Source organism: Wasmannia auropunctata, unplaced genomic scaffold (genome assembly GCF_000956235.1).
Source record: "Wasmannia auropunctata unplaced genomic scaffold, wasmannia.A_1.0 LD336116.1, whole genome shotgun sequence".
Taxonomy (NCBI): domain Eukaryota; kingdom Metazoa; phylum Arthropoda; class Insecta; order Hymenoptera; family Formicidae; genus Wasmannia; species Wasmannia auropunctata.
Genome location: NW_012026774.1, coordinates 3053882 through 3078036, shown reverse-complemented (window position 1 = coordinate 3078036; position 24155 = coordinate 3053882). Strand labels below are relative to the sequence as shown.

Here is a 24155-nt window from a genome sequence, read left to right as displayed (position 1 = left end):
GCACTCACGAGGTCTGCACTCTTTATATCTCTACAAAAAGGATGATTCGAATGTCTCGTTAAAAGCTTACAATTTATCTCCTCCAGTATTACCCTTGAATACAACATGCGTCACCCTGATATTCCTCAATATGAAAATAAATCTTTGTCGATCCCTCACTATACCGATATATACGTGGCCTGCTTAAGTGCAACAATACTCTTCGTATTGGTGTTGAAAAGAAGCGGAATACTGTGCTATAGCGTAAGCGTCTTTCTCGTGTCGTTAAAAAAAAAAAAAAAAACGGTCGGATTTCTTATATCGAAGAACATCGGCACGCGTTTTCCTTTTCTATTTTTCTTTGCTTCGCAGTCGGTTCGCAAGCAAAGATTACGGAGTTTAATACCTACGAGCGAACGAAGGAAATGAATGAAACGAATGCGTATCGCCGACTCCGGTTTCAGGCTGATGCTCGCAAACGCGCGGTATACCTGATCGCACGTCGATCCTTTCGCAAGAGCACCACGCTCAACACTTAAAGTCTTACTTTCGTTGCACACATTTTTTGCTTTTATTATCGTAAGTAATCACTCAATATATATAATATATATATATTTCTTTCTCTCTCCGCGCGGCTCGCAAGACACGCGCGCCTGTACGAAACTGACCTTATACGCTTGTAGCGCTTAAACCGTAATACTAATCGCCTTATCACGATTCAATAATTCGTAACTCTCTAACATATAATACACACTCACACACACAAGGATCGGGTCGCGCGCGCGCGTAAGGAATAATTTTACACCGTATCTCAAATATATCGTTAATATATGTATTAAGACTTTCTGTAGAATCGAAGTTCTATGTACGAATGTTTTTTTTTTTTTTCCAGAAAAATATCTCTGTATTTGCGGCGAATGGATTAAAAATATAGATCCGCGCCTTTTTAGCTGTACTTTCCACTACGTCTTTCTAGCCTTTTTTTCCCTCGTCGGAGAGACTTTTTTCTCTACCTGCACAGCGAAAATTTACGCGCGAAAATCGTAGAAGAACGCAGATAAAAAGAGCAGGCTTATTGCAGGATCTTTGCACGAAATTATTCTCTTCACAACCAACACGGGCTCTACAACTTTTGTTTATTAAAACAAAAAAAAATTATAATACTCGGATAACAAGCGAGATGGTGAAAACGTGATAAATCAAATTGTTGGATCCTCAATGATAATATTTCGTAATATAATAAATTACTCTGCGCACTGCGCCGCAACTATACAACAACAGCGATCTATATAATAATTATAATAACGACCGTAAAACTTTATACACAAATCTGTAATGAAGAGCGAGACGATTTTTTGCAAGGAGTAGAATCGTTTATACATCACACATTATTAATTCAGATACGTCGCTAAATTAGAATGACTGGAAATATTCGTCTGCGAAAGGACGCCAGAACTTGTCCGACCGCCGTTCGTATTCAGCTATTTCGCGTACGTATCTCGCACGATTCGATTCGTCGCAATCGCAAAATCTCCCTCTCTCTCTCGTTGCAGTGTGCTCGTTTAAATGACTCGTGACGCGTTACAATAAGAAAAAAACGAGGAATATACTCGAGAAGCTTATTATAAAAATGATTACGACGAGATGTTTCTGTGGACGAAACGGTAGAAGCATTTTTAATCTCGAGGACACTATTTCCCCCGTGGACTATCTCTCGACTTGTCGATTAATCGAGATGTGTACTTAAGCGCAAATCTGAGAAAATTGTTAAAACTTCCGCTGCTCGATCGGAAGGGGAGGGGGGAGGGGGGAATCGTATTACGTAACCTTACGAGGGCTCGCGCCGAGCCCGTTAATTACATGACGTCATTACCTGGAGTAACTCGCGAGGGAGACACAGAGAGAAGGGAGTCAGGCGGCGGATACGCCTAACCCTGTGCTATAGACAGATTTTTAAACGTTTGTCCGTTCCAAGCGACGGCGATGCAGTAGTGCTGGAGCAGCTGGGTGAGGAGCTCTCGTTCGTCCAGCATCTCTATATGCTCGATTCGACTACGATCCATTACAGGCAGTGAATCATAAACATCCACCATCGTCCACGCGCACGTGCCCTCCCAATTGTTTATGGTAAAGCTGCAACAGTTGCGGAATTGAATTGTCAGACGTGTCGTTTGTTGACGGATCAACGAGGATACGCTGCCGAGGGGAGAGTCGAAGGGCACCTACCGTCTCTGTTGAGTCTCTAACGACTCGCAGTCCTCCACGCCCGCTAATAAGCACCCACGGCTGCGGAGGTTCGACAGCATGACCTGGCCGAATTTGTCCTTCATGTTCACCTGTTCGTAGCTGACGAAAAGGCTGTTCGGGAACTTGCCCGCCAGCCATTTCAATAGCGACGAGGTTGCGCTAGCGTCTACGTACACTAGAACACATTCTGCGAGGAACATAGTAGGTAAATTGAAATTGACTTCGGCCTGGGCCAATTTGTTATTTAGCTCCGCTATGTGTCGCAGATCTGTACCAACCAGATGATAGTTCGCCGCGTGCAGGTCGGTGGTCGAAAATCGGATTTCTCCGTCTGAAAAGTACAACACGCGGTTGTAACGTATGAAAGAAATGCAAGTGCGGGGGCGAAGGTGACGAGAGTTATAACCGGCCGTGCGGATAGAATACCTTCGGTGTTTAGCATATCGATTAATTGCTTGTGCTTCTTGATGTGATAACATTTCTTCGCGGTTATGCTGGGAAAGTCGAGCTCCACGAAGTTCCCGGGGCTGTTCCCTGCCTCCCTGAGTCTCCAATAAAGAGTGTCAAAACCAGCACCCAAGTTTATGATCTGACCTTTACCGCCGGAAAGCTGCGTAAATAGAAAAATTTATCCTTGAGACTTGATGATATTAAGAGTATAACAATATATGACTATTTTTTAATCCTATATAATGTATAACGTGTAATTTATAGAGTGTTTCTTTCACTTTCTTGTGCTTTATAAATACACACAAAGAGAGAGTATTTTAATAACATTTTTCCAATACTTTCCAATTATAAAATTAATATTCTTCGAATTTTTAAATAATTATATTAGACATTACGTACAATAGAAAGAAATATATTGAAGTTTTGCTTTTCCTAAAAATTTGGAAACCATGCCTGTCAAGACAGAATAGAAGAGAGAATATTTTAATAACATTTTTCCAATACTTTCCAATTATAAAATTAATATTCTTCGAATTTTTAAATAATTATATTAGACATTACGTATAACAGAAAGAAATATATTGAAGTTTTGCTTCTCCTAAAAATTTGGAAACCATGCCTATCAAGACAGAATGTTAATAATTGGTAATAATTTAGTTAAAAAAATAACAATGAAAGAACGCGTCTTTTCGTTTAATTAAACCTAACTATTCTTGCCTAACTATTTTAGAAAGAAAAATAAATTTCACGAATGCAGATGTTTGCGATTCGAAATAAAATAATTGTACCATACATACAATAAATTGAAAAGGAGAACCAATTTTATTTAATGAAAAACGCTATTGTTAATTTTAGCCGAACAGACTAGAGCTACATTCGCACTGCAGAAGATAATTGATTTTTCGTTTTTATGCTCACAAGAGCTCTCTCTATATATTATATATATGTCGCATATGTATATATATATATATATATCGCAGTGGTTTAGCAGCGCTCGAGCAAAGTAACTTGGAAGCGGAAAACGCAGGCGGCCGCTTTTATACGCAACCGGACGGAATATTTTTGTCGCGCTATAACGGGCAAATTCCGCACCGCGTGCGCGGCCGGTGCCAGCACGGAAATGAGGCGCGAGAGCCGCACGCGCCGCGCGTTTTTCATTGACCTATATATCGGGCTAGCCATCCGTCGCGATAGAGAAGCGGGGAATCTCACGGGAATTAGGACAGGGCCTCGGCCGCCAGCGCGGGTCAAGGTTTCCGCCACGGCACGTCCCTGCCGCCCGGATCAGCTGTATTCCCCCTCCTCTTGCCCCTCGCGGTCGCTCTCATGCTTCCACTCCCTCTCTTTCTATATTTCTCTCTCTCTCTCACCCCCCCCCTCCCGGCATCGCGATTGTTTCCGATTCGCGTTCTAGGTTCTAGGTTATACCCGCCGCGAGCGGGACCGTTTCTTAGCTGCACTCTCCTGCCCCTTCCGCGTTCGCGCGCGCGCGAGAGAGAGAGAGAGAGAGGAGACCCATGCACCCTGCGCTTTTCACATCCGGGAACGAGCGGATGTACCATACGAAAACACGGGGAGCGGAGAACGCGAACGAGACGACCGGGCCGTAAAGTCAACACGTACATCCACCACGACGAGAGGCGGGAAGAGACGCGGAGGGTGCAGAAGGTGCAGCGAGAGGGACTGTCGCACGGGGTGTCGCGTTTCGAGCGACGATGGGTGACCGTCGTTCCCATCGGCGGTCACGGTCCTCGTGGGACAGGACGGATGTTTACGTGAGACAAAACGGAGATAGGGGGGAGGGGATGAAGACGGCGAAGCCCGGAGGAAGAGTCGAAGGGAAGCCCCCCGCGGGGGGAGGGAAGGGGAGGGATCCCGACGACGCGCGTGGCGCCGACCGCTCTCTCACCTTGAGGAACTTCTCGACGAAGAGCTCGATGCCCTTGACTCTGGCGTAGTAGCCGCGATTGATCTCGGGCGCCTTCCGGGCGGTCTGCTTGACGAACAGGCTGATGAACGGGTCGCACCAGTAGCCGAGCTGCACCGCGTAACGCTTGCACTCGCTGGCGTCGTCGTTGGTGGCCTGTATGGCCTCATCGTCCGCCATATCCTTGATCATCCCACCGGCGCCGGGGACAGTGGCGGGTTGCCGCACCGCGCTCGCTCTCACCCTATCTTTTCTCCCTTCTCTGTCTCTCTCTCTCTCTTACCCTCGCGCGCGTACACTCACGACGCACACGCACACTTTCAATTCTCCCTCTCTTTCTCTCAGCTGCTACCTCTCAGATGGGCACGAGCATTCCTATCACACGCGCGAGACCCGCGCGGAGACACCCCGGGGATGATGATGCAGCGCTCGAGCGAACCGTCGCGTATCTGTCACTCGCGGCGCACCACTGCGCCACCGGCGGCCATTGCTGCCCCCCGGCGGTGCTGCACCCGGCCTACACCTGCGCGCTCCGCCGGAGCGCAGGAGCGGCGCAACGGCGAACGTACTGAACGTTTCTCTTTAATTTTAAAAATATCCTCATCTCTAAAATAATTCTCTTTGTTGAGGTTTGATTCTTGAATATCCGTACGTCCGGCCTCCTTTTGCGTCTTTTTACGCACATAACAAAACTGGCACTAAAACCACTGTACGTTCAGAAACATAATTTTTCATTAATAATTTATATATACGACCTGAGTTTTTAAATAATTATTTATATACGTTACGCTTCCGTGCATCCGATAATCGAATATTTAGCCGAGTTAATATTTATTTATCCTGTACTTAAGGCATTATCGGTTGCCATTTACTTATTAAAGTGTTTTATATTTTTGTTGAAATAAATAAAATGTTTTATTTATTCTTAATTTGTATGCAAGCGCGTTTGAATCACTAAAAAGAAGCTCTTCACCTTTTTTTGAATATCTTCGAAGACTAATAAAGAAACATTCCTGATTTTCTCTTTAATTAATATCCTTATCTAAAATAATTCTGTCTTGAAATTTAATTCTTTAAATTAAATATTCGTACGTCCATTTAATCGACCTCCTCTTGCGTCTTTTTACGCGTATAACAAAACTGGCACTAAAACCATTATACGTTCAGATACATAATTTTTCATTAATAATTTATATATACGACCTGAGTTTTTAAATAATTATTTATATACGTTACGCTTCCGTGCATCCGATACTCGAATATTTAGACGAGTTAATATTTATTTATCCTGTACTTAAGGCATTATCGATTGCTATTTACTAAAGTGTTTTCTTATTGAAATAAATAAAATGTTTTATTTATTCTTAATTTGTATGCAAGAGTGTTTGAGTCACTAAAAAGGACCTCTTCATCTTTTTTCGAATATCTTCGAAGACTAATAAAGAAACATTCCTGATTTTCTCTTTAATTAATATCCTTATCTAAAATAATTGAAATTTAATTCTTTAAATTAAATATCCGTACGTCCATTTAATCGGCCTCGTCTTTTTACGCATGTAACAAAATATAACAAAACTGGAACTAAAGCCATTATATTTATATAATTTTTCATTAATTTATACCTGACGAAACTTTTTAATAATTAGTATACGTTTCTCATTGACGACACGTGTTTTATTGGCGATAAGTCTTGTTACAAATCTTACACACTGCGTCTTTGGAGTACCTCCTACAACTTACTTCCTGCGAACGCATCGGCAAAAATTTTATTTCATCATCATTATTAAAAAGCTTTCAGTTGCGTTATATATATATACTATGTTGCAGCGAGTTGCGTGGTTCTTTCAAAAGATCGGGAGTGATATTTAATATTTATTCATGATACTTTTCGAAAGAACCGTTTGATCGCTTAAATCTAAATTAGAGTAAGAAATTTATTATTTGTACATACATTTAGAGAAGAACATTTCTTTTTAAAAATATCAACGATCGAGTAAAAATACACACGAGGAAAAATATAATTTAATATATAATATATATGAGTATACAAAAAGATGAGCCGCTCAGATTTCTCATGTATAATATCTCTGTTGCCGTTCTCGCAGCGTTTGTATTGCTTATATTGCTCTCGTTGCCCGTAATAAATTAGTATTGCTTTTTCTCTCTCTCTCTCTCTTTCTCTCCGTCTGTCTCTCGTTTCCTGATGAAATCACAATAATTGATTCCGCGAGACAAGCGGACCTTCCTTTAATTCATTCACCGTCTCACACGATCGATGCGGATGTGCGCGCGATGGCAGGATACTTCGTGCATTATTGCGGCCGCGTGCACGCACACACGTGTACATACATACACGATGTACTGTATATACGATGCGCGTAAATAAAACATAGATCTCTCTCTCTCTCTTTCTCCTCTCTCGACGGTGATGTCATACGACATCGATGCGAAAAACGTCTCGCAGCGGGGAGCTCGCGATCCTGACATCGCGCTCGATTCGCGTATAAGGGCTTCGGAAAAAGACTTCGCAACAGAATCAATCACAGCTGCCGATTCCCACCTTCCTTTTTTTTTTCTTAGCGACAGCGCTCTATCAGACTTGTCGAAGCGGATAAACAAATATATAAAATGCTCGCTCGCGATAAGACACACTCGAGCGCGCGTTGCCGAGGGTGAGGCACGGGCTCGTCGTTTCAGGATGCGCGAGATCCTTGACCTCTCCCGAGCAACGTCGACTCGAGGAAACGGTAATTGCACGAGTGCGATATCTAACAAGATAGATAGGAACAAACCATAGGGGGAGAAGCGAGTATATCGTTAATTAAAAAAAAAAAAGAGAGGAAAGGGGAACGAAAAGGAAAAGACAAGTGGAGTAACGCGCGACTCGGATAAATACGAATTATTTGTCGTCGATTAAACTTGATTAAACTCTCGGTATCGCGCCCGATACCCCCGCGGCGAACGCGGTATCGAGGCTCATAACGGCGATATAGAAACTCTCGCGGGATGTAAGTATATATATATTAAAAGTATCAAAAAAAGGGGAAAAAAACCGTAACAGACTAGCGAGTGTGATCTTCTAAACGCGATTCTTTAATCCTTTCGAGAGAGAGCGTTCGGACTAAATATCGCGGCAATCTTCGTGTCTAATTCTAGCAAACGTCGCTGATTCATGAGTTTCATACAGGGAATCTTTTATCTCAGGAAAAACCGAGTAAAAAAAAAAAGAGTATGCGCGAAAATACTTAGTCTTCTGAGAACGCGGAGTCTCGAAAGGATTGAAGTTCTCCTCGTAAGACCTCGATGTACACTTGATGCTTGGCGCGAACATTTTGCGGGAACATCCTGCGGTCTCTCGGACTCCTGGACTGTTCGAGACCGTCGACCTCCCGCGATCAGATTACTCTTCCGCCTCGGGCTTCTTGCCGGTCGTTCCCTTCGCGTTCGCGCCCTTCGTCTTCCGCTTGGGCGGGACGGGCGCGTCGACGCCGCCGGCGCCGGCCGACGGCGGCGGCGGCGGCGTCTCCGGCACGCTTGTGTCGGTCTCCAGGGTCTTCGCGCCGGCGATCTTCTTCGTTGTCTTCACGGTCTTCTTCGCCTTGCTCTGCGAGCCGTCCGCGGTGGCGGTGGCGGCGGCGGCGGCGCCCTCCGTCGCGGCCGAAGGCGCCGCCTCGTCGGGCTTCGCCTTCGGTTTCTTCGTCACCTTCTTCACCGTCTTCTTCCCCGCCTTCTTGTCCGCGCCCTCCCCGTCGGCGCCGTCCGCCGAGTCGGACTTCTTCAGGCTCCTCCTCGCGCCCGCCGCCTCCTCCATCTCCTGCGCGCTCTCCACGGACGGACTGATGGGTGGCGTGGCCTCGGTCACCGTCGGCGTCGACGGCACGTTTACCGGTTTCGCTTCAATGGGTTCTTCCGCCGGTGGTGGACTCCGCTCGGCGACCGGCGATTCCGGAACTTCGCTCGCTGTTGCCGCTGCTTTCGCTACCTCGGCTTGCTCGGTGTTAGACGCTGTTATTTCAGCCTGCGCGATTGTTTTCGCTTCCGTTGTCTCGGCTTTCGCAGCTTGCTCTGCAGACTTTTCTTCCACAGCTCCCGTCTTCATAATCTGTTCTGGAGGTTTCGTTTCTGCCAATTCTGTTCTAGCAATTTGTTCTCCTAATTGTTCCACAGACGACGCTGCTAAAGGTATCACACTGCTACTGATTAATATCTTTTCTTCAGTAACCGGTGGTATCTCCGACGGCAGATCTTTGGTCGTAATCTCGCTGCCACTCGCTGGTTCCTTGGCCGCTTCAGGAGGAGCATCAGTCTTTTCCGGTAGACCGGGAATTGCAGCCGTCGCGACATCGTCGCGTCTCTCGATCTCGCAAGCCGATCCATTCAACTGAACAGATTCCATCGGGGTCGGCGCAGAAATGACATCCGTGGATGACTCGTGCACGGCCGTGACCGTCGTGGCGATCGCTTGATCGCTCACGGCCACAGCCGCGCCCAGCACGGACTCCTTGGGCTCGGCCTGGAGAACCGATTCCGCCACCTGAATAGGCACGGGACTCACGGTGGAGATCTCGGAAGCCGCCAGCAGCATCTCCGCGTGCCGCTCGCCCGGGTCTATCGTGAGAAGCTGCGTTACGTCGGACATGGACTCGATTACACGTTTCGCGATGTCCTCTACTGGCGCTTGACTCGTTATAGGAGAAGTCGCAGCAATGTCCATGCTAATCAGAGCTGCAGGCTGCGTTACGTCTTGAGCAACGGAAGCTGGGGTCTCCGGCTTGGCTTCGGTAGGCGCTGCCTCGCTACCGCCAATTTGCGCAACCGGCGTAGCTGCTTTTTGCACAGGCAAGTCGCAGACCAAGGGGCATGTTTGCGAATCAGCTTGCTGGGGTTCTTTCGCTTCGAGGAGAAGACTCGCGACTTGAGGCGCCGCTTCCTGCGTCGCTTGCGGGGGGCTCACGAGCTGGCACTGCTCCGCAGTCGTTCCCGCAGCGGCTAGCGGTTCTGCCGGCGGCTGCGGCGAAGGCACTTCAGCGCAGATATCGCACGGTTTCACATCCCTCGGTTCCGCGGTCGGTTTCGCACAAGCGTCTCCCGATTGTATCGGCTCGCTGGATACTTTCGTTGCGGCAGCTTCCGCCGTGACGCTCTCCTCGGAGAGTAACGCGGCGGATATTTTCTGCTCGAGAATTTGTGCCGTCGAGAGCTTCTCCTCTTTCGGAAGTTCGCATACTAGACATTGCGTTGGATCCTTGTCTGCTTCAACTGGACGGAGAAAGGGCGGAGAAGTGACAGATATAAATACGGGATCAAACAATTATACGGAAAGAACTATTGTAATAGAAAAATTAAGTGAAGAAATCGTGCAAAATTCTATACGGTGAATAGAGACCGTTTTTTTTTCTATTAATTTAAAATAGAAGTAAAATCATCGTTTAATACAGAAAAAATCGCGTATTTATAGACGTTAAGTCTCGTAGTTTTAGGCAAAATAGGCGGTGACTGATGATGACGATGAGAAAATTCGATTCTGTTCCAACGTACCGAAATGTGCCACGAGTTTGAACAGTACAATGTGCGGGTAAACGTGTGAATAAACAGCCATTAATAATAATACACATTTGGCAAACCAAAATGTATGCGAATACACATGTCAACTATAAATAACGCTCATGTGCTCGTTGTTAACATAAAGCAAATAAAGCGTAATGGGAATACATAGCTTCATATATCGCACATACAATGCATGACAATTTGTTCGAAGAATGAATGAAAGCCGAGATTATCTCTCGCAGCGCGGGTTAAAGAAGCAATATTCCGCAAAATGTTTCATTCATTAGTAAAATAACTACGATTCATAAAGGCGTGCTGTTCATACAGAAGCAAGAAGTAACAATTTTCTAAGTATTCGTATTAGATTGTACCTCACACATTTTGTTCGTATTACACATTTTATTTTACACTTCGATTGTACGCAGAGTTTCAAAAGTATGTTGAAGGTGTGTATAGTTCGCAAGATTTAAAGATGCAACATTTCAAAAGAAATTTTTATTCAAGCTATGAAGAATTTTTAACATAAAATAAAATAAAAAGACAATTTTAACTTTTTTAATAAAAAGTATAACAAAGAAGTAGCTAAAAACTTTAAAATCTAACGTTACCGATTCAATGATTTTAGACTGTATCACTTTACATAATTCCGTCGTCTAAAGTATAGGATAAAAAAAGAAAGTAACGTCAGAACGTGATGTTTCGTGTGTGAGTACATAAAATATTTACCCCATTAAAGCAAAACGACAATACAAGACGCAGCAATGCTATGGCGCCAGGATCTGTTAGTTGCTGTCCTCTGTTCCTGTTTCACAAACACTCAAACTAGATAAATTGACATTAACAAGAGTATATTCGTTTCCGCTCGAAATATCACAATGAATTCGCGTTTAATAAGCGTGTCGATTTTTAATCGTTTCCTCACTCGACGTCTTCAAATTTAAATTTATGAAACTGATTATCGCATGCTGTATTAAGTATTAACGAAAAAAACAAACAAAAAAAAACGCAAAGCGTACTCGAGGAAACAGTTAATGGCTTTGCATCGTGAGCACATTGAATTATTTCAATAAAATATATCTCGCATTTCTTTGATTATTTCGATTGGTTAACAAGTGCTTGTCGAACCAAATATCGTGTCGTTATTTCAGTTACTGTGAATGCATATAAAATATTTTAACTTACAATTTATACCTACTAGTTCGGACTCGTAAATGCGCTTTGATTTTAATTATTGATTACGATTTTATTTATTTACGGTAACGCGATTTCACGTGTGAGCGAGACGTACCGGCTGGTTTATCCACTTTGACATCTGCAGGTATTTCAGCAGTCTCTTTAACAGCAGCCTCTTTCGCAGGACTCTCTTTTACGGCAGACTCCAAAGTAGCGGTATCCTACGAATATTCATGACGTGATATGAATTATTCATTACGACTTCTTTTCAGACCCAACTGTTTATAGTGATCAAAATAACTGTGTAACATTTTTTAGATCCAACTGTTTAGTGATCAAAATAATTGTGCGACGATATTTTAATTATTATGATATGAGCATAATGAGCTACGATAATTTCTAAGCTCGCCCGTCACGATAAATACGCTATTTGATATTAAATTACCTCTTTAGGCGGAGATGGCTCGCGTTCCGGCGCGAGGGAGAGCGTCTCGCAGATCTTCTTCCAAATGTTCTCGAAGCTGTCGCGACCCATGTAATCGATCTGCCCGTGTTCCCAGCTCTGCTTCCTCATGTGCTCCTCCAGGGCTATCTGCTCGGCGCTCCTCGCTTCGCCCAGCGTCATTTGAGCCAGAGCACCGGCGATACCGGCCTGTGCAATTAATAAACAATATCCTTCATTTCAAATCGTTCGAAGAATCGATTAATGTGAAAATGACAGCATGAGTCACGACAAAACACACGAGCCTTTCAAGCCATTTTATCTCGTCTGCATTCCTCAAGACAAATCACGTATATATACAAAGCTGGTGCTACATGGAGAACATTTAAAAACAGGACGAATGTAATGTGGAAGTAATACGGGTTAGTGCACACAAAGATAAATTGACAAATTTGTTAGGTTTTCCAGAAAATGAACGGAATTATTTATATTCACAATCGGGACCCACTATGGAATGAAAGTTCGTATACATAATAAACAAGTGACAAAACGAGATGACTTTGAATTTGTATATCACATGTAGATATTCCCAATAAAAGTGCAAGTAATGTCCCAAGCATTGTCGAAATAAATGAATACACGGATGACACAATGCACCATGTAATCGTAAGAGAAAAGTTGCTTTTACAGCAGCGTAATTATAATGCATTCTATCTTCTTTAGCGAAATGAAGCGGATATATTCTCAGAAGTATGTACGGAAGCGTACAGCGATAATAGATATATTCGAATCGAATTTAGAAAAAAAAAAAAGGATATGGGAACAATTACTTACATTTGCATTGTCTAGATGTTCCGTTACATTCGGGTCAGATCGCGTGGCTACATTGTGGAGATCTGTACAAGGTGCGGGAGAGGGGGGAGGGAAATCGATTCTCCGCGTGTCTGTCTGCGTATTCGCAGCTTCCGACGACCGCTCGCTATCCTTCTCGTTGCATCGCCAACAATGAGACGCGAAGCTGTCACGAGCGTCTTGATTACTAGTACGTTGCGCATGAGACTCATTATGGGGAACGGTATGGTCCGCGTTTTGACGACTAGCTTGACTACTACTAGCGTGATGCGGCGCGTAATTCTCGTGCCCCACTTCGGCAGACTGAACCGGTTGATGCTGATGATGATCATCCGCTTTGCTTCTGTGACAATCGTGCTGATGAAATTGCTGGTGATGCTCGCTATGATGTTGTCTCTGCTCGTTGTAATGCTGCTGCTGCTGCTGCTCGTTATGGTGCCTCTGCTCGTGATGCTGATGCTGCTCGTGATGCTGATGCTGCTCGTGATGATGTCTCCGTTCGACCCACGGTTCATTATGCTGTTCAACATGGGAGCTTTGCTCGCTGTGTTGCTGCCAGTGATGATGTTCAGTGTGCTGTAAATAATGCTCTTGATTGCGATTCTCTTCAGAATGAGAAGTCATCGCGTGTTCCTGGCGTTGATCGTACGTTTGAACAGGCGTGTAAGAGGAATGCTGTTGCTCGTAGTGAAATTGTTGATTGTGTGCGAGTTGGGGCGCGCTACGGTCACTTTGACGGACAGCATCCGCTTCATTCTCGTATTTAACACCGCAGTAACAATTGTCGCTCGGTGCGCTATTGTCGGTCGGAAACGAATCGTTCCGCGGGGAGTACTCCTCCCAGGGATCTTTAAATTCCGAAAAATCCGGCATCCGAGAGCTGTACGTGTTGCAATTCGTCGCGTCGTCGGAGTAATCGGAGATCTCGGGGAAAGGGGGTACATAGGACGGGGGAGCAAATGCGTGCCAAATTGGAGCCAATGTGCTGCTGGCCTATGCAAGCATCATGCCAAAAAAAAACAGAAAAATGCACACTCGATCGGTTAGTACTGAACTAAGTGTTTGGCAGTGTCCATTTTTCTTACAGCGTTACGTTTTTTCCATATTACACGGTTTTCGACATTACACGGTATAGGCAACAATGTTATTTTATCGTAAATAAAATAACGTTTGTGGTGTATTATAGCTTTAAAACGCCATACGAATAACATTCATGCTCGACCCATCCATTACAGATATTACGAATAATGCAATTAAATGCTATTATATATAGCGACCGAATGAAATTTTTACACGAGTTATTTAGTGTATGAGTTAGAAAGAACAGAGATCAAAGAAAAAAAATAGACACTGGTTTAATACTAGAAAAATACATCTCTGTGAACCATTAAAAAAAAAGTTTGACAAGATGTAATTAAATGCTCATTTATTGCATGTTTATTGCTCCTATCCATTCGCAAAAAATTAATATCAAAAGTGGAGGTGCTCAACGTAACGTGAAATTAGCGTGTCAAACTTTTTTTTTATTAGTGAAAGTACTAAGCTCACAGAGATAAAAATCCGTTATATTAATAGCTGCATTATTCGTTTAGTAAATTTTTATGGGATAAAAAAGTGCATACATAAATTCTCCCTCATAGCGTATACTGAAAATATATTTTAAAAATTACATTAAAATGCAGCTATTAATATATATGCACTATATAAAATATGTACAAAGAAAAGGCAAAATCAAGAATATATCTTGAATCCCATAAATATGATATTAAGGAATTCTTTCTAGAAAATCCTGAGTTCAAAATATATTTAAAAAAATTTACACACTTTATATTTATCATATAAAAATATGCAGCGAAAAAAAACTATATTGTCAAACGCTACCACTTTGCAAGCTTTCATACAGCATTAAAAAATGCAAGCAATCCGAAAAATTTCAAATTTGTATAGATACATTTATAAAAATTATAAAAAAATACAAACTCGATGCAACTCTGATTTGATATTTGCCAATAAGAATTTTAAAAAAATTTGTGATAATAGAAACTCTCAGAATTACATCGCAATTTTTCATCAAATGTGTGACACAATAATTACATCCTATTTATTTCAAATAATAATACTAAAATATGGAAAAATCTATTGGAAAACTACAAGCAGTAGAGACACGCATGTGTAAGAATATCTTACCCTCGTTTTATTTATAATTGAATTTAAGTGCTCTCTGCTTTGCTTGCAAAATAAATGTATATAAGTATAAGAAAGAGAAATTGCAGCATTATTAATTTTTGCAGCCAAATGCATAAGTATAAAATGAGTAAAAACATGTTATTTACATCAACATGGACAAGAAAGATCTCTCTTTATTAGAAGTATAAAATTTAGTAAAAAAAAAAAATAGATATTCACTTCGAGTGCCAGTTTAGAAAAATCATTCGTTATTTTAGCATATTAAATGCATACTGTTCTAAAACGAATTGTTGAATTTAAGCTTACCATGGAGGGCGACAATTGGGGATGCACTCGCTCGCAGAATATGCTCCACCATAGTTGCAACAGCGGTTGCAAGTGTGATGCTCCCGGTGGTGGCTGGACGGTACCGGTCAGGGTATCGAAATACTGTAACCACGGTTTCGTTATGCCGATAAAGTGTATTATTCTCACGTCGTCGCCGAATCTAGGATGTAAATTGAAAATTATTAGAATACGCAGGAAGATTCGATCGTAACCGTGGAAGCCGAAAGAGCGCGAGTGCTTACTGTTTAAATGCGGGAAGATAGGAGTACGTCGCGGTGGAACACATGTTGTAGATGAACGGCAGATGCTTGGATATGTCCTTGGTGGCCCAGTCGCTGAAGTACATGTTCAATAGGCCTTGATCGCCGCCATCGAACGAGCCCTTGGCGGCGGCGAACGCGGTGATTGACGCGAACGTTTGCTGAGACGGTCTGAATACAAATACGCCGGAATTAAAGCAGTCAGGCCAGCCGACATCGGGCGCGGCCGATAGCTCCTCTCGCTCGAATAACTCATCGCAATTTCGTACCACCTGAAAACGTTAAACATGTCTACAGTGACATGATAGTTTCTCTTATAACAGTTTTGACTCTAACACTTTTATACTGTATTTTTTTTATTATTTGAATAATATATAACTCGCGTTTTAAACATAATTTTAAACGTAAACACAACAGAAAATAGAATAATGGAATTAAAAGTTTTAATTACAAATGCAATTTCAAATTTAATTTTAGTTTTAGACGTAAAAATAATTATAAAATAAAAAGTGTATATCAAATATATTTTGTTACTCACAAGAGTGTCTGCATCAACGAATACACACTTCTCGTACTGAGTTAGCCTCCAGCAGTGCAACTTGGTAAAAGTGATGCCCAATTCTGGTCTAGCCAGCAAGGCCAGATTCGTCTCGTCCTTCGAGTCGAGAACATTGACTTCCTGCACCAAGGAGAATACTGCCGCTAATTTTTCCCTGTACGCAAAAAAAAGAACGTTGTTCGATTATACATTGCAATTAAAATGATCAATGTCATTACGATCGAAACATTTTATAAAATTGCAGGACGTTGATTGCTATAACATATTTTCTTAATATTACTGATGCTTTAAAATTAAAAAGCTTGAAGGAGCAACACGCTAACTTAAATATTGCTAACTTAGCATAACACGCGATTCTGATCTCTGTTGACTAATATATCTTTCATGAATTTTATTAAATAAAACATAAATAACAAATTTTCTTAAATAAACAGACAAAACTAATCCTACCAAACTTGAAATGACTTTCATAAAAAGTTCAAATTTTTCTCGTAGTAACAATCGAATGCCGAATAAGTCACACGAATGTTGCAAATGTGAGAAGTTTGTTTTCAATTTTCCCTACACGACTTAGCATGCTGCTAAGCAACGTATTGCCCTCCGGTAATCGCTGTGTTGAGCAAGGACGATACCTCATGTTCGCCGTAACTCCGGGAGTGATCAGACAGGCCAGGTCGTGCTTGGTGCCGACCCGGCGTAGAGAGTGCGCCAGGACCAGTGCTCCCAGGGAGTAGGCATCGTTCGTAGCCAGTGTAACCCATGCATATCCTGAAAGATGAAGAAAGACCCGATAAAACACTTGACGTTTGAGGCATTTGCTTTTTCTATCAGACGCACCCAAGCCGAATCTATTTTAGATCCGGCGAAGCTGACGTTCAAATCTACATCGCTGCATCCACTGGATGCGTCCGGAACACGCGAATATAAATGCGCGCACGATATGGATATGGGATAATGTCGTCCAAGGCTACCCCGACGAATCTTGAAATTGTACATCGATTTGTTTATTTAAATTTCTGTATTCATATTTTACACATAAAACACTTAATCAAAAAAACAGCAAAAAGAAAGTCCAGCGTTGGGATGCGTTTTTTTTTTTATAGTAAAAAGCGGAGTCGCTAATGGGCTATATATCGTTTCTGGGTGAAAGTTTCGCGATACGGTCGCTTAAAACACCTGCAAAATAAATGACATGTACTTTGCATGTAAATATGTTGTTTTTACGGAATGTCCTTCGATTCAATTTCGAGGCGAACACGAGGAATGCGCAAAGCCAATTGTGATTCCGCGCGCCGATAAGCGATGTGACGATTCAATTTCACGGTTAACATTGATTTCCAAATTAATGCGCGATCTTACGTAAGCGCAATAAAGATAGGCAGTAAAATTATGCCAACGAACTCCGCTAAGTTCAAATGTTATCGTACACGCGGCACCCGCAATTTACAGACGTGCACTTCTACAGTTACCGATACCTAAGATTCGCGAAAAAAAACTACATATATACTGCTACGTACAAGAGAGTCATAAAATGATTTCAGGGTACTGATTCTGTAACTCTTAACGACAGTGTCGGTATCGTTATACTGTCGTTGCGCAGATATTTTATATGGTAAAAAAGCTGCGCAAAGACAATATAACGATATTATCGTTAAGAGTTACAGAATCAGGGAATAACTATTATTTTTATAACAAACAAAAAATAGACCGTGTTTTGCGAAGAGTTTGTTCGTAAATTAGACCAAAAGATCGAGTCTAGACCAATGCGTTCATATTTTTTTTACAAAATGTTACAAAATGTTAAAATTTTCATGTTTCTTCTTACAAGATTTTTATATTTTTTACTGAATTCTCGACGAATGCTATTTTTGAGAAATTGCATCAGTGTCGGTGCCTAGAATAAATGTCTGCTCTTCGCAACACAGAAAAATCCGATGCGTCCCACCGCGAGAATGCAGAAGAATGCAGAAGAGCGGGAGACGCTAGACGAAAGGAAAAGCCGAAAACGAAGGTGATGTTGGCAGTCTTCCAACTCCGGATATATAATTAGAGCTCTCTCGCGTTGGTCTCACTTCCTCTTGACTCGACATCAAGAGACTTTAATTGTGAGCAATTATTTATGTTCATGACTGCGTTCCGCATCATAGACGCGTCGTATATCCCGAGAAGGTAAAATCTTTAGCGAAGGTATAATCGCTAGCAGATTACATTTTCAGTAGACAAATTGTGTACAAAATAAGACGAACCTTACTTTTCTATATAATATATCAAAATAGATCTGTTACACGACGAGACCCAAAAGGTTCTTGAACTCTTAATATAAAAACTTGTTGCTGCAATTAAAGTCGCCAACGACTTAAAATTTTTTAATTTTAACTATAAATATTTCTCACTTAGATTCTCACTTCTATGAATATTTTTACGTACATTTTATTACTAGAAAGTTCAGTAAAATCGTCACAGATACGTGCTACTTTACGCAGTAGCGAGTCTGTTCAAATAAATGCAAATGCAAATGCTTTCACGCAATGTGATGCAAATCGAGCACTGAACGCACGATAGGCGGTAGCGGAAGCGGCGCTTCATAAGTCGCAAAATCTCAGCTGGGCACGTGCAAAAATTTTTACCTACGCAGTGAAAACTTGGCAGAGCGAAGGAGATGCAATCGCAGAAGGCGTGTGCCTCTCGTTTTTCACAGGCGCAAAATTCATCGCGCATTTATTTATAACGTATCCTATTTCTATTTTCGCGTGATATCGTTATTCCCCGCGCGTAAGCGCGGGACCAGCGAGTTTTGGCTGTGCTCTAATTCTCTCCCCTGGATAAAACACGTCACACTATTCTTAGGTGTGGATCTGCGACGAAACTCTCGGCCCCGCGATCGTCTTTTGTAAAATCGCGAAATACTTGCCGCTTGATTTAGAACTTTGTCGCGTGATCCTTATATCTGTCGCGTATTGCATTTGCGTGCAGCATTCGAATCGGATAAAACCGGAGAAAATATATGGGCGAGAATAGTCGCGAATAGAACATATTCCACTTCGAAATCGCCACCAGTGATCGTACGTATAATTATGCTCTTCAAACGCTAAAAACAAATGCTAAATTTAACGCAGTCGACTTTCTTAACTTATCGATAAAGACAATAATAAACAAGACGAAAGAATGGCGCAAGATGTGCAGGCAGTGCATAAACGCATATTGTCGGTTCAAAGTTCGTCCATCGACGGGAAAAAAAGGCCGCTGGAAGTGCGGACAATACATATGCTATTTAAGATGCATATGCTATTCAAGGAGACTGATAATTAGACACTTAAAATAAAGTATTGAAGAGATACACACAAAGTGTCCCGGTTGTCAAGAAAATATTTAAAGGAAATCTGTTTAAAACCTATGAATGATTATTATCGAATTAAATTAATATGAGGCCCATTTTAGCTCGCCGTGAGATCCATGAAAGCTAATAAAAATATCGAGACGAGTTCGACTGCAGCGAATTTCTAAATTTCCATCGTCGCGTTCGTTTCGCTCGCAATAATTACTCGCATCAAAATCTATCTCGGTGCTGCTTAGCACTGGCGCAAATTAGGGACTTGCCAAATACGTCCCGATTCGAGAGACACACGATAACCTCGTGAACGAGGAAGAATGTCATCTTGTGTGCACGTGATTGGAGACATCGATCACACCATTGATTTCACTTGATCAAAAAATCACGCGGTTTAAAAAAAAAAATATCTCTGAATAATGAAAGGAAAGCGGTGTTGAGAACCAGCAAGCGACGCTCGCCAATATGATTTCTGGTTTCGGAGCTCATAATAAGATCGCACGTGGTGTAACGTCAGCCTAATGTCGTTACGCTAAAATATAAGCGCGGGCGAACGCGCTAGAATCTAGAGCGGATAAACGTCGGTGACGGACAATAACGAGTCACGAGCGGCGCGTGGAAGGCGGGTGAAAGAAGCGGAGAAAGAAGAGAGCCAGGACACACGGAGGTGGATCGGATTTCTGGCTGCCGGTGTTCTCGAGAGCATTAGCAGCCACGTCAAAACGCGACGTCCGTTCTCCCGCTTTTCGCTCTTCTGTTCTCAATTTGTTTCCACGCATTTCCGTCACGCCTAATTTGATTGATCGCGCGAGGGATACTTCGTCCGCCTACCCGTTTCTGGCGAAAATTAACTTACCTCGCTCTTGGACGGAGCAACGTAAAATGCAACATATAACGCAGGACAAGAAGAATGTTATAGTCCAACAAATGATCCGAGAAGATAAGAGTAATTTTAACAAAAGTACTAGTTGCAAAAATAGCCGAGATTAAAATAAAGAAATGGGTCTCGCGATCGATAAATTTTAGTGAAAGAAGCGGCGAAACGAAAAATCTCTGCTCTGGAATTTTTCTGCTTAATTTTAAAGTGGCAAAATTAATCTCCCAACGTTTGATTTTGAAGTGCGTTTATGTACAGTCTCCGGTCTCTCCCGTGGAGACACGGGACTGTCTTTCGCGTGTAAATTACAACGAGAGAGAGACATGAGACGGGAAAAATATTTTAGTATACCGCTATATTTAATGTCGCGAGGGTCGATCTTCCCTTTGAGAGGCGCGGAGAGGTGAGGCCTTCCACGTATAACATTATGGTGCGAGAATACCCGAAACCCGAGGAGGCACAGACTGCCGGCATAGGTTTATATTTATACAAGCCGCTCTTCCAGCTCTTATAATAGCGAGCCGGTCTCGCATTCGCGGCGAAATGCATTCATACGTTCTTGCGTTAGGTCAAGCGCTTGCGAGCGTCGGTGTTGAACCTGACTACTTCCTTATATGATTCGCAGTCGGAAATCGCTGCAGCAACGCGGGTATCCACGAGCGATTTTCTGCGAACAACGCGCTGGCAAAAACCGGTCATCCGCAATCGACACTCGAAGAGTCTGCTAATGAATTAAACTATCTTAATTTTTCCAGCAGGAATTGAAATCTGCACGTTTGAGAGACAAAGGAAAGCAAGTCCGAAATTATCGAGACGTTCTGTAATAAAAAGAAATTTAATCATAAAATAAAATCTATGAAATAATATTTTTACGTATAGTAAACTAAAAGCCTGCTTGATCTGGTTTTTTTCTTTAATTCGAATGCCAATCACGAGTTCTCCTTTTTCTTTCAATTCGAATGCTGATCGCTACTCTCTTGCGCGCATTGTCTTACGACGGGAACACTACGAAGAGCACACGCGGCCCAGACTCCTAGTGCCGAGAGCCCGAATCTAAAGCAGACGAGGTCAAGATTGAGATCGCATAAAAATAGTATCGCCAGTTGTCGATTAGGGTCCAATGAACTTGACAATTATAGTTCGCTTCGAATATATTGCACGTCGTTTTTTTTTTTTAATATGCGACTATATATTTACAGTGCATATAATAATTCTTTCAAGATTAAAATTATTTAGTTAATCGTACCTATTTCAGTTTTCGGATAGGTCTCATAATAATAGCATTGCTGGCGCTTTACCATTATATATGTAATTTTACGGCTACACGGCTGTACAATAAATTAAATTAAATTTGCGCTTTTCGAACAATTTCAAGGAAGGAAGATTGACCTAAATCGATATTTCGTTTATTTAAAGTAACTTCTCGATCAATAAGCGGAGCTCTCTTTGGGCAATGAATGATTTTAAGTGGAATCTCTATTTGATTATATTCTGGGTAATAATAATCAATCTGGAGCATCGAGATATGCGAGAAAGATAGATGTTGGAATACTTCATTTCGAGTTATTTCTTGCAGCGGATATTATTTTGCAAAGACGTACGTTTTTCGATTATCCATCACATCCAGTACAATACAATTAATATTCATTACAGATTCCTAGCTGTTAGTAATCTGGATTTTACGTGGAAAATAAATATTTTTCCTCATTGTCGGGGTACAATATCGGTATACGGTGATCGATATGAGCGTTGTACTCGCTCAGGCGTTATCGCATAACTCTCAATTACATATGCTGCAATTGATATATGCCGTCGCGGGACACTCGAGACCGGTGACGAGTCTCGTAGTAAAAACAATCGGGGCTCGTATCCTCCACGAGATAAAATCGCGGCGCGAGATTATCTTAAACGATTCCGATCTTACGCGTCGGAATTTACGGCGCGGCGTTTCCCTGCCCACGTGGACGCGTCGATGGAATTCGAGGTGCGGTACGAAACTGCGTCGGAAATGACAAAAAGAAAAAAAAACACGCGACGGTACCCTAAATATATCGTCGTCGACGAGTGTCGTCGAGTCGTCCGCAGCTCTGACGGATTCTTTCTGGCGCGCATCCGGACACACCTGCGCGGACAATCGGGCGAGGAGTGACGACACTTCGGCGGAGCGGGCGAAAAATCCTCGCCGAAGATACGTCGGCGATTCCGCGGAAGAATAAAAATACGGGAGAACTCCGTGCGCGCCGCGCTCCCGGAGACGCTTGGCAAGGCGCCGCCGAGTTTCTCTCTCTCTCTCTCTCTCTCTCTTTCTCGGCCAGGAATAAACGTCAGAGATACCGCCGACGCTGACTTATCTTGTTTCTCTTGTGCGCGAGGAATCCAGCCTCCGGATAGATAGACAGTTACATAGAAAGAGAGAGAGAGGAAAAAAGAGAAAGAGACGGAAAAAGCAGTGGAACGCAGTTAGATACTCCTCGCGAGCCTCGCCACTTTTCTCGCCAATTATGCGACCAATTAGCGCGACAGCCTGAGTGGAAGTTCGACGGTCTCTTGCGGGGGAATTGGTCTCTAAGTCGGACGACGGTTACCCGGTTATTTGCAGACGTTACTTCAAAGACTTTACACGCAGAGCACGAGAGATTTATATACATATGAGATGTGAAACTTAGATGTAATAATATATCTAATTTAATACGCTGTAAATTTGGCACCTCGCGCCTCCGTTTCTTTCTATACTTAGCGGCGATTTCTGCAATTTAGAGTAAACTCCTCTCTCTTCCCTCTCCCAAATTCGGAGAGTGCTTATCTCGTTCCACTAATTAAAGAGTAAATATTAAAATTTTTGCTCCTGCGGGCAACTACTGTTTATTTTTCCTCCAAAAACCGTGAAAAATTACTTGAAAGTTTCAAATTTGAACTCGACGTTCCGCGCGATTGTTCCTCGATCGATACGCAATCGATTCGGCTTTCGGAGCCGCGCTTCCGAGTCCCGTCCGGACGAGAGGAAAACCAAAACAATCGGGGGCGAGCCGGCTTTACCGTTGCATGCGCATCGGACGATACGTCTACGTCGCACGTGAACGCGACGGTGATCGAAGGATCTGTTCCGCCGCGATCCGGTCGCGTTGCGAGAGGGCAAGAGATTGAGACGCTCGTCGCGAATGGCTCGTGAAGGTCATCGGGTCAAGACCGGCGAGCGACGTTATCGGCCGGCGAACCGAGCCGCGTGTCGAATCTCTCTCTTCGCCGCGATCCGCGGCCGGCGAGCACCCGCCTCCGGATTTTACTTACCGCCCATGACGGCTGGTGTGGCTCGCGGCAGTGACAGAAACTCGAGCTGACCCTTTCTTCTTCCTCCGTGCCCAGAGACCGGGAGACCGAAACGTTCCGTACACACCCACCACCTTGCCGGCCACTCACCAATGGAACAGGAACAGAGTCCGCGTGCACCTCGTCGGCGCCACAACACGAGTGTGTGAAGAGCGACGAGTCGACCGCTGGCGCTCCGCGAGAGATACTGCGATTCCTCCCACCTCCCATCGCCGTCGGTCCACCCCCTCTCGCCCCCTCGCGGCTTGCGGCGAAAACAGATGGTGCTCCGCTTTACCGACTATGGGACGGTATGGGATGATTGCAGCGTCAGCTGTTAATTCCGAGAAGCGTTCTCCGGAGCATTCGGGCGTCGATTTAAATGCCGACCGCGTCTGTAATGAAATAACGAAATATGTTTCTTTGTTCTTTCCTTTTCTTTTCAACGTCCAAATTATATTTTATTTTTAAAAAATGTAACACGTGTATATAGTATAATATAGTTACGTAAAGAACAAGCTGTTATTATTACATCCTGCAGTTACGTCCTGAAGGCTTTTTACTTTTTACGGAAGAAATTGAATTAGGAAATTAGAGGAAAGAGAGAGGAATACAAGAGCTAGAGTAAACGTCATAACGGAGGTAGACGTTCGTGAAGGTATGTATATAAATACGATGTGAGATACCGACGGTC

General features: G+C 43.0%; 2 protein-coding genes across 4 annotated transcripts; both read right to left on the bottom strand.

Moving 5' to 3' along the window:
- Window positions 1-797: 797 nt before the first annotated feature.
- Window positions 798-22439, bottom strand: LOC105463017 (leucine carboxyl methyltransferase 1). Of its 2 annotated transcripts, XM_011710025.1 has the most exons (6): window positions 22433-22439; window positions 6767-6787; window positions 4586-4868; window positions 2653-2836; window positions 2206-2557; window positions 798-2112 (listed from the first exon to the last, which is right to left on the bottom strand). In XM_011710025.1, the coding sequence occupies exons 3-6, from the start codon at window positions 4793-4795 to the stop codon at window positions 1908-1910; spliced, it is 951 nt and encodes a 316-aa protein (XP_011708327.1). In that variant the 5' UTR covers window positions 4796-4868; window positions 6767-6787; window positions 22433-22439; the 3' UTR covers window positions 798-1907. The 2 variants fall into 2 exon arrangements, with proteins under 2 accessions (XP_011708327.1, XP_011708317.1); XM_011710015.1 differs by lacking the exons at window positions 6767-6787; window positions 22433-22439 and having other exon boundaries at window positions 4586-5096.
- On the bottom strand, window positions 6256-23667 carry LOC105463027 (glycogenin-1). 2 transcript variants are annotated; one of them, XM_011710037.1, is made up of 9 exons: window positions 23444-23667; window positions 16583-16718; window positions 15930-16104; window positions 15374-15663; window positions 15111-15291; window positions 12600-13610; window positions 11769-11975; window positions 11439-11544; window positions 6256-9862 (listed from the first exon to the last, which is right to left on the bottom strand). In XM_011710037.1, the coding sequence occupies exons 1-9, from the start codon at window positions 23448-23450 to the stop codon at window positions 8004-8006; spliced, it is 3972 nt and encodes a 1323-aa protein (XP_011708339.1). In that variant the 5' UTR covers window positions 23451-23667; the 3' UTR covers window positions 6256-8003. The 2 variants fall into 2 exon arrangements, with proteins under 2 accessions (XP_011708339.1, XP_011708345.1); XM_011710043.1 differs by lacking the exon at window positions 6256-9862 and adding an exon at window positions 10206-10952.
- Between the last annotated feature and the right edge of the window lie 488 nt (window positions 23668-24155).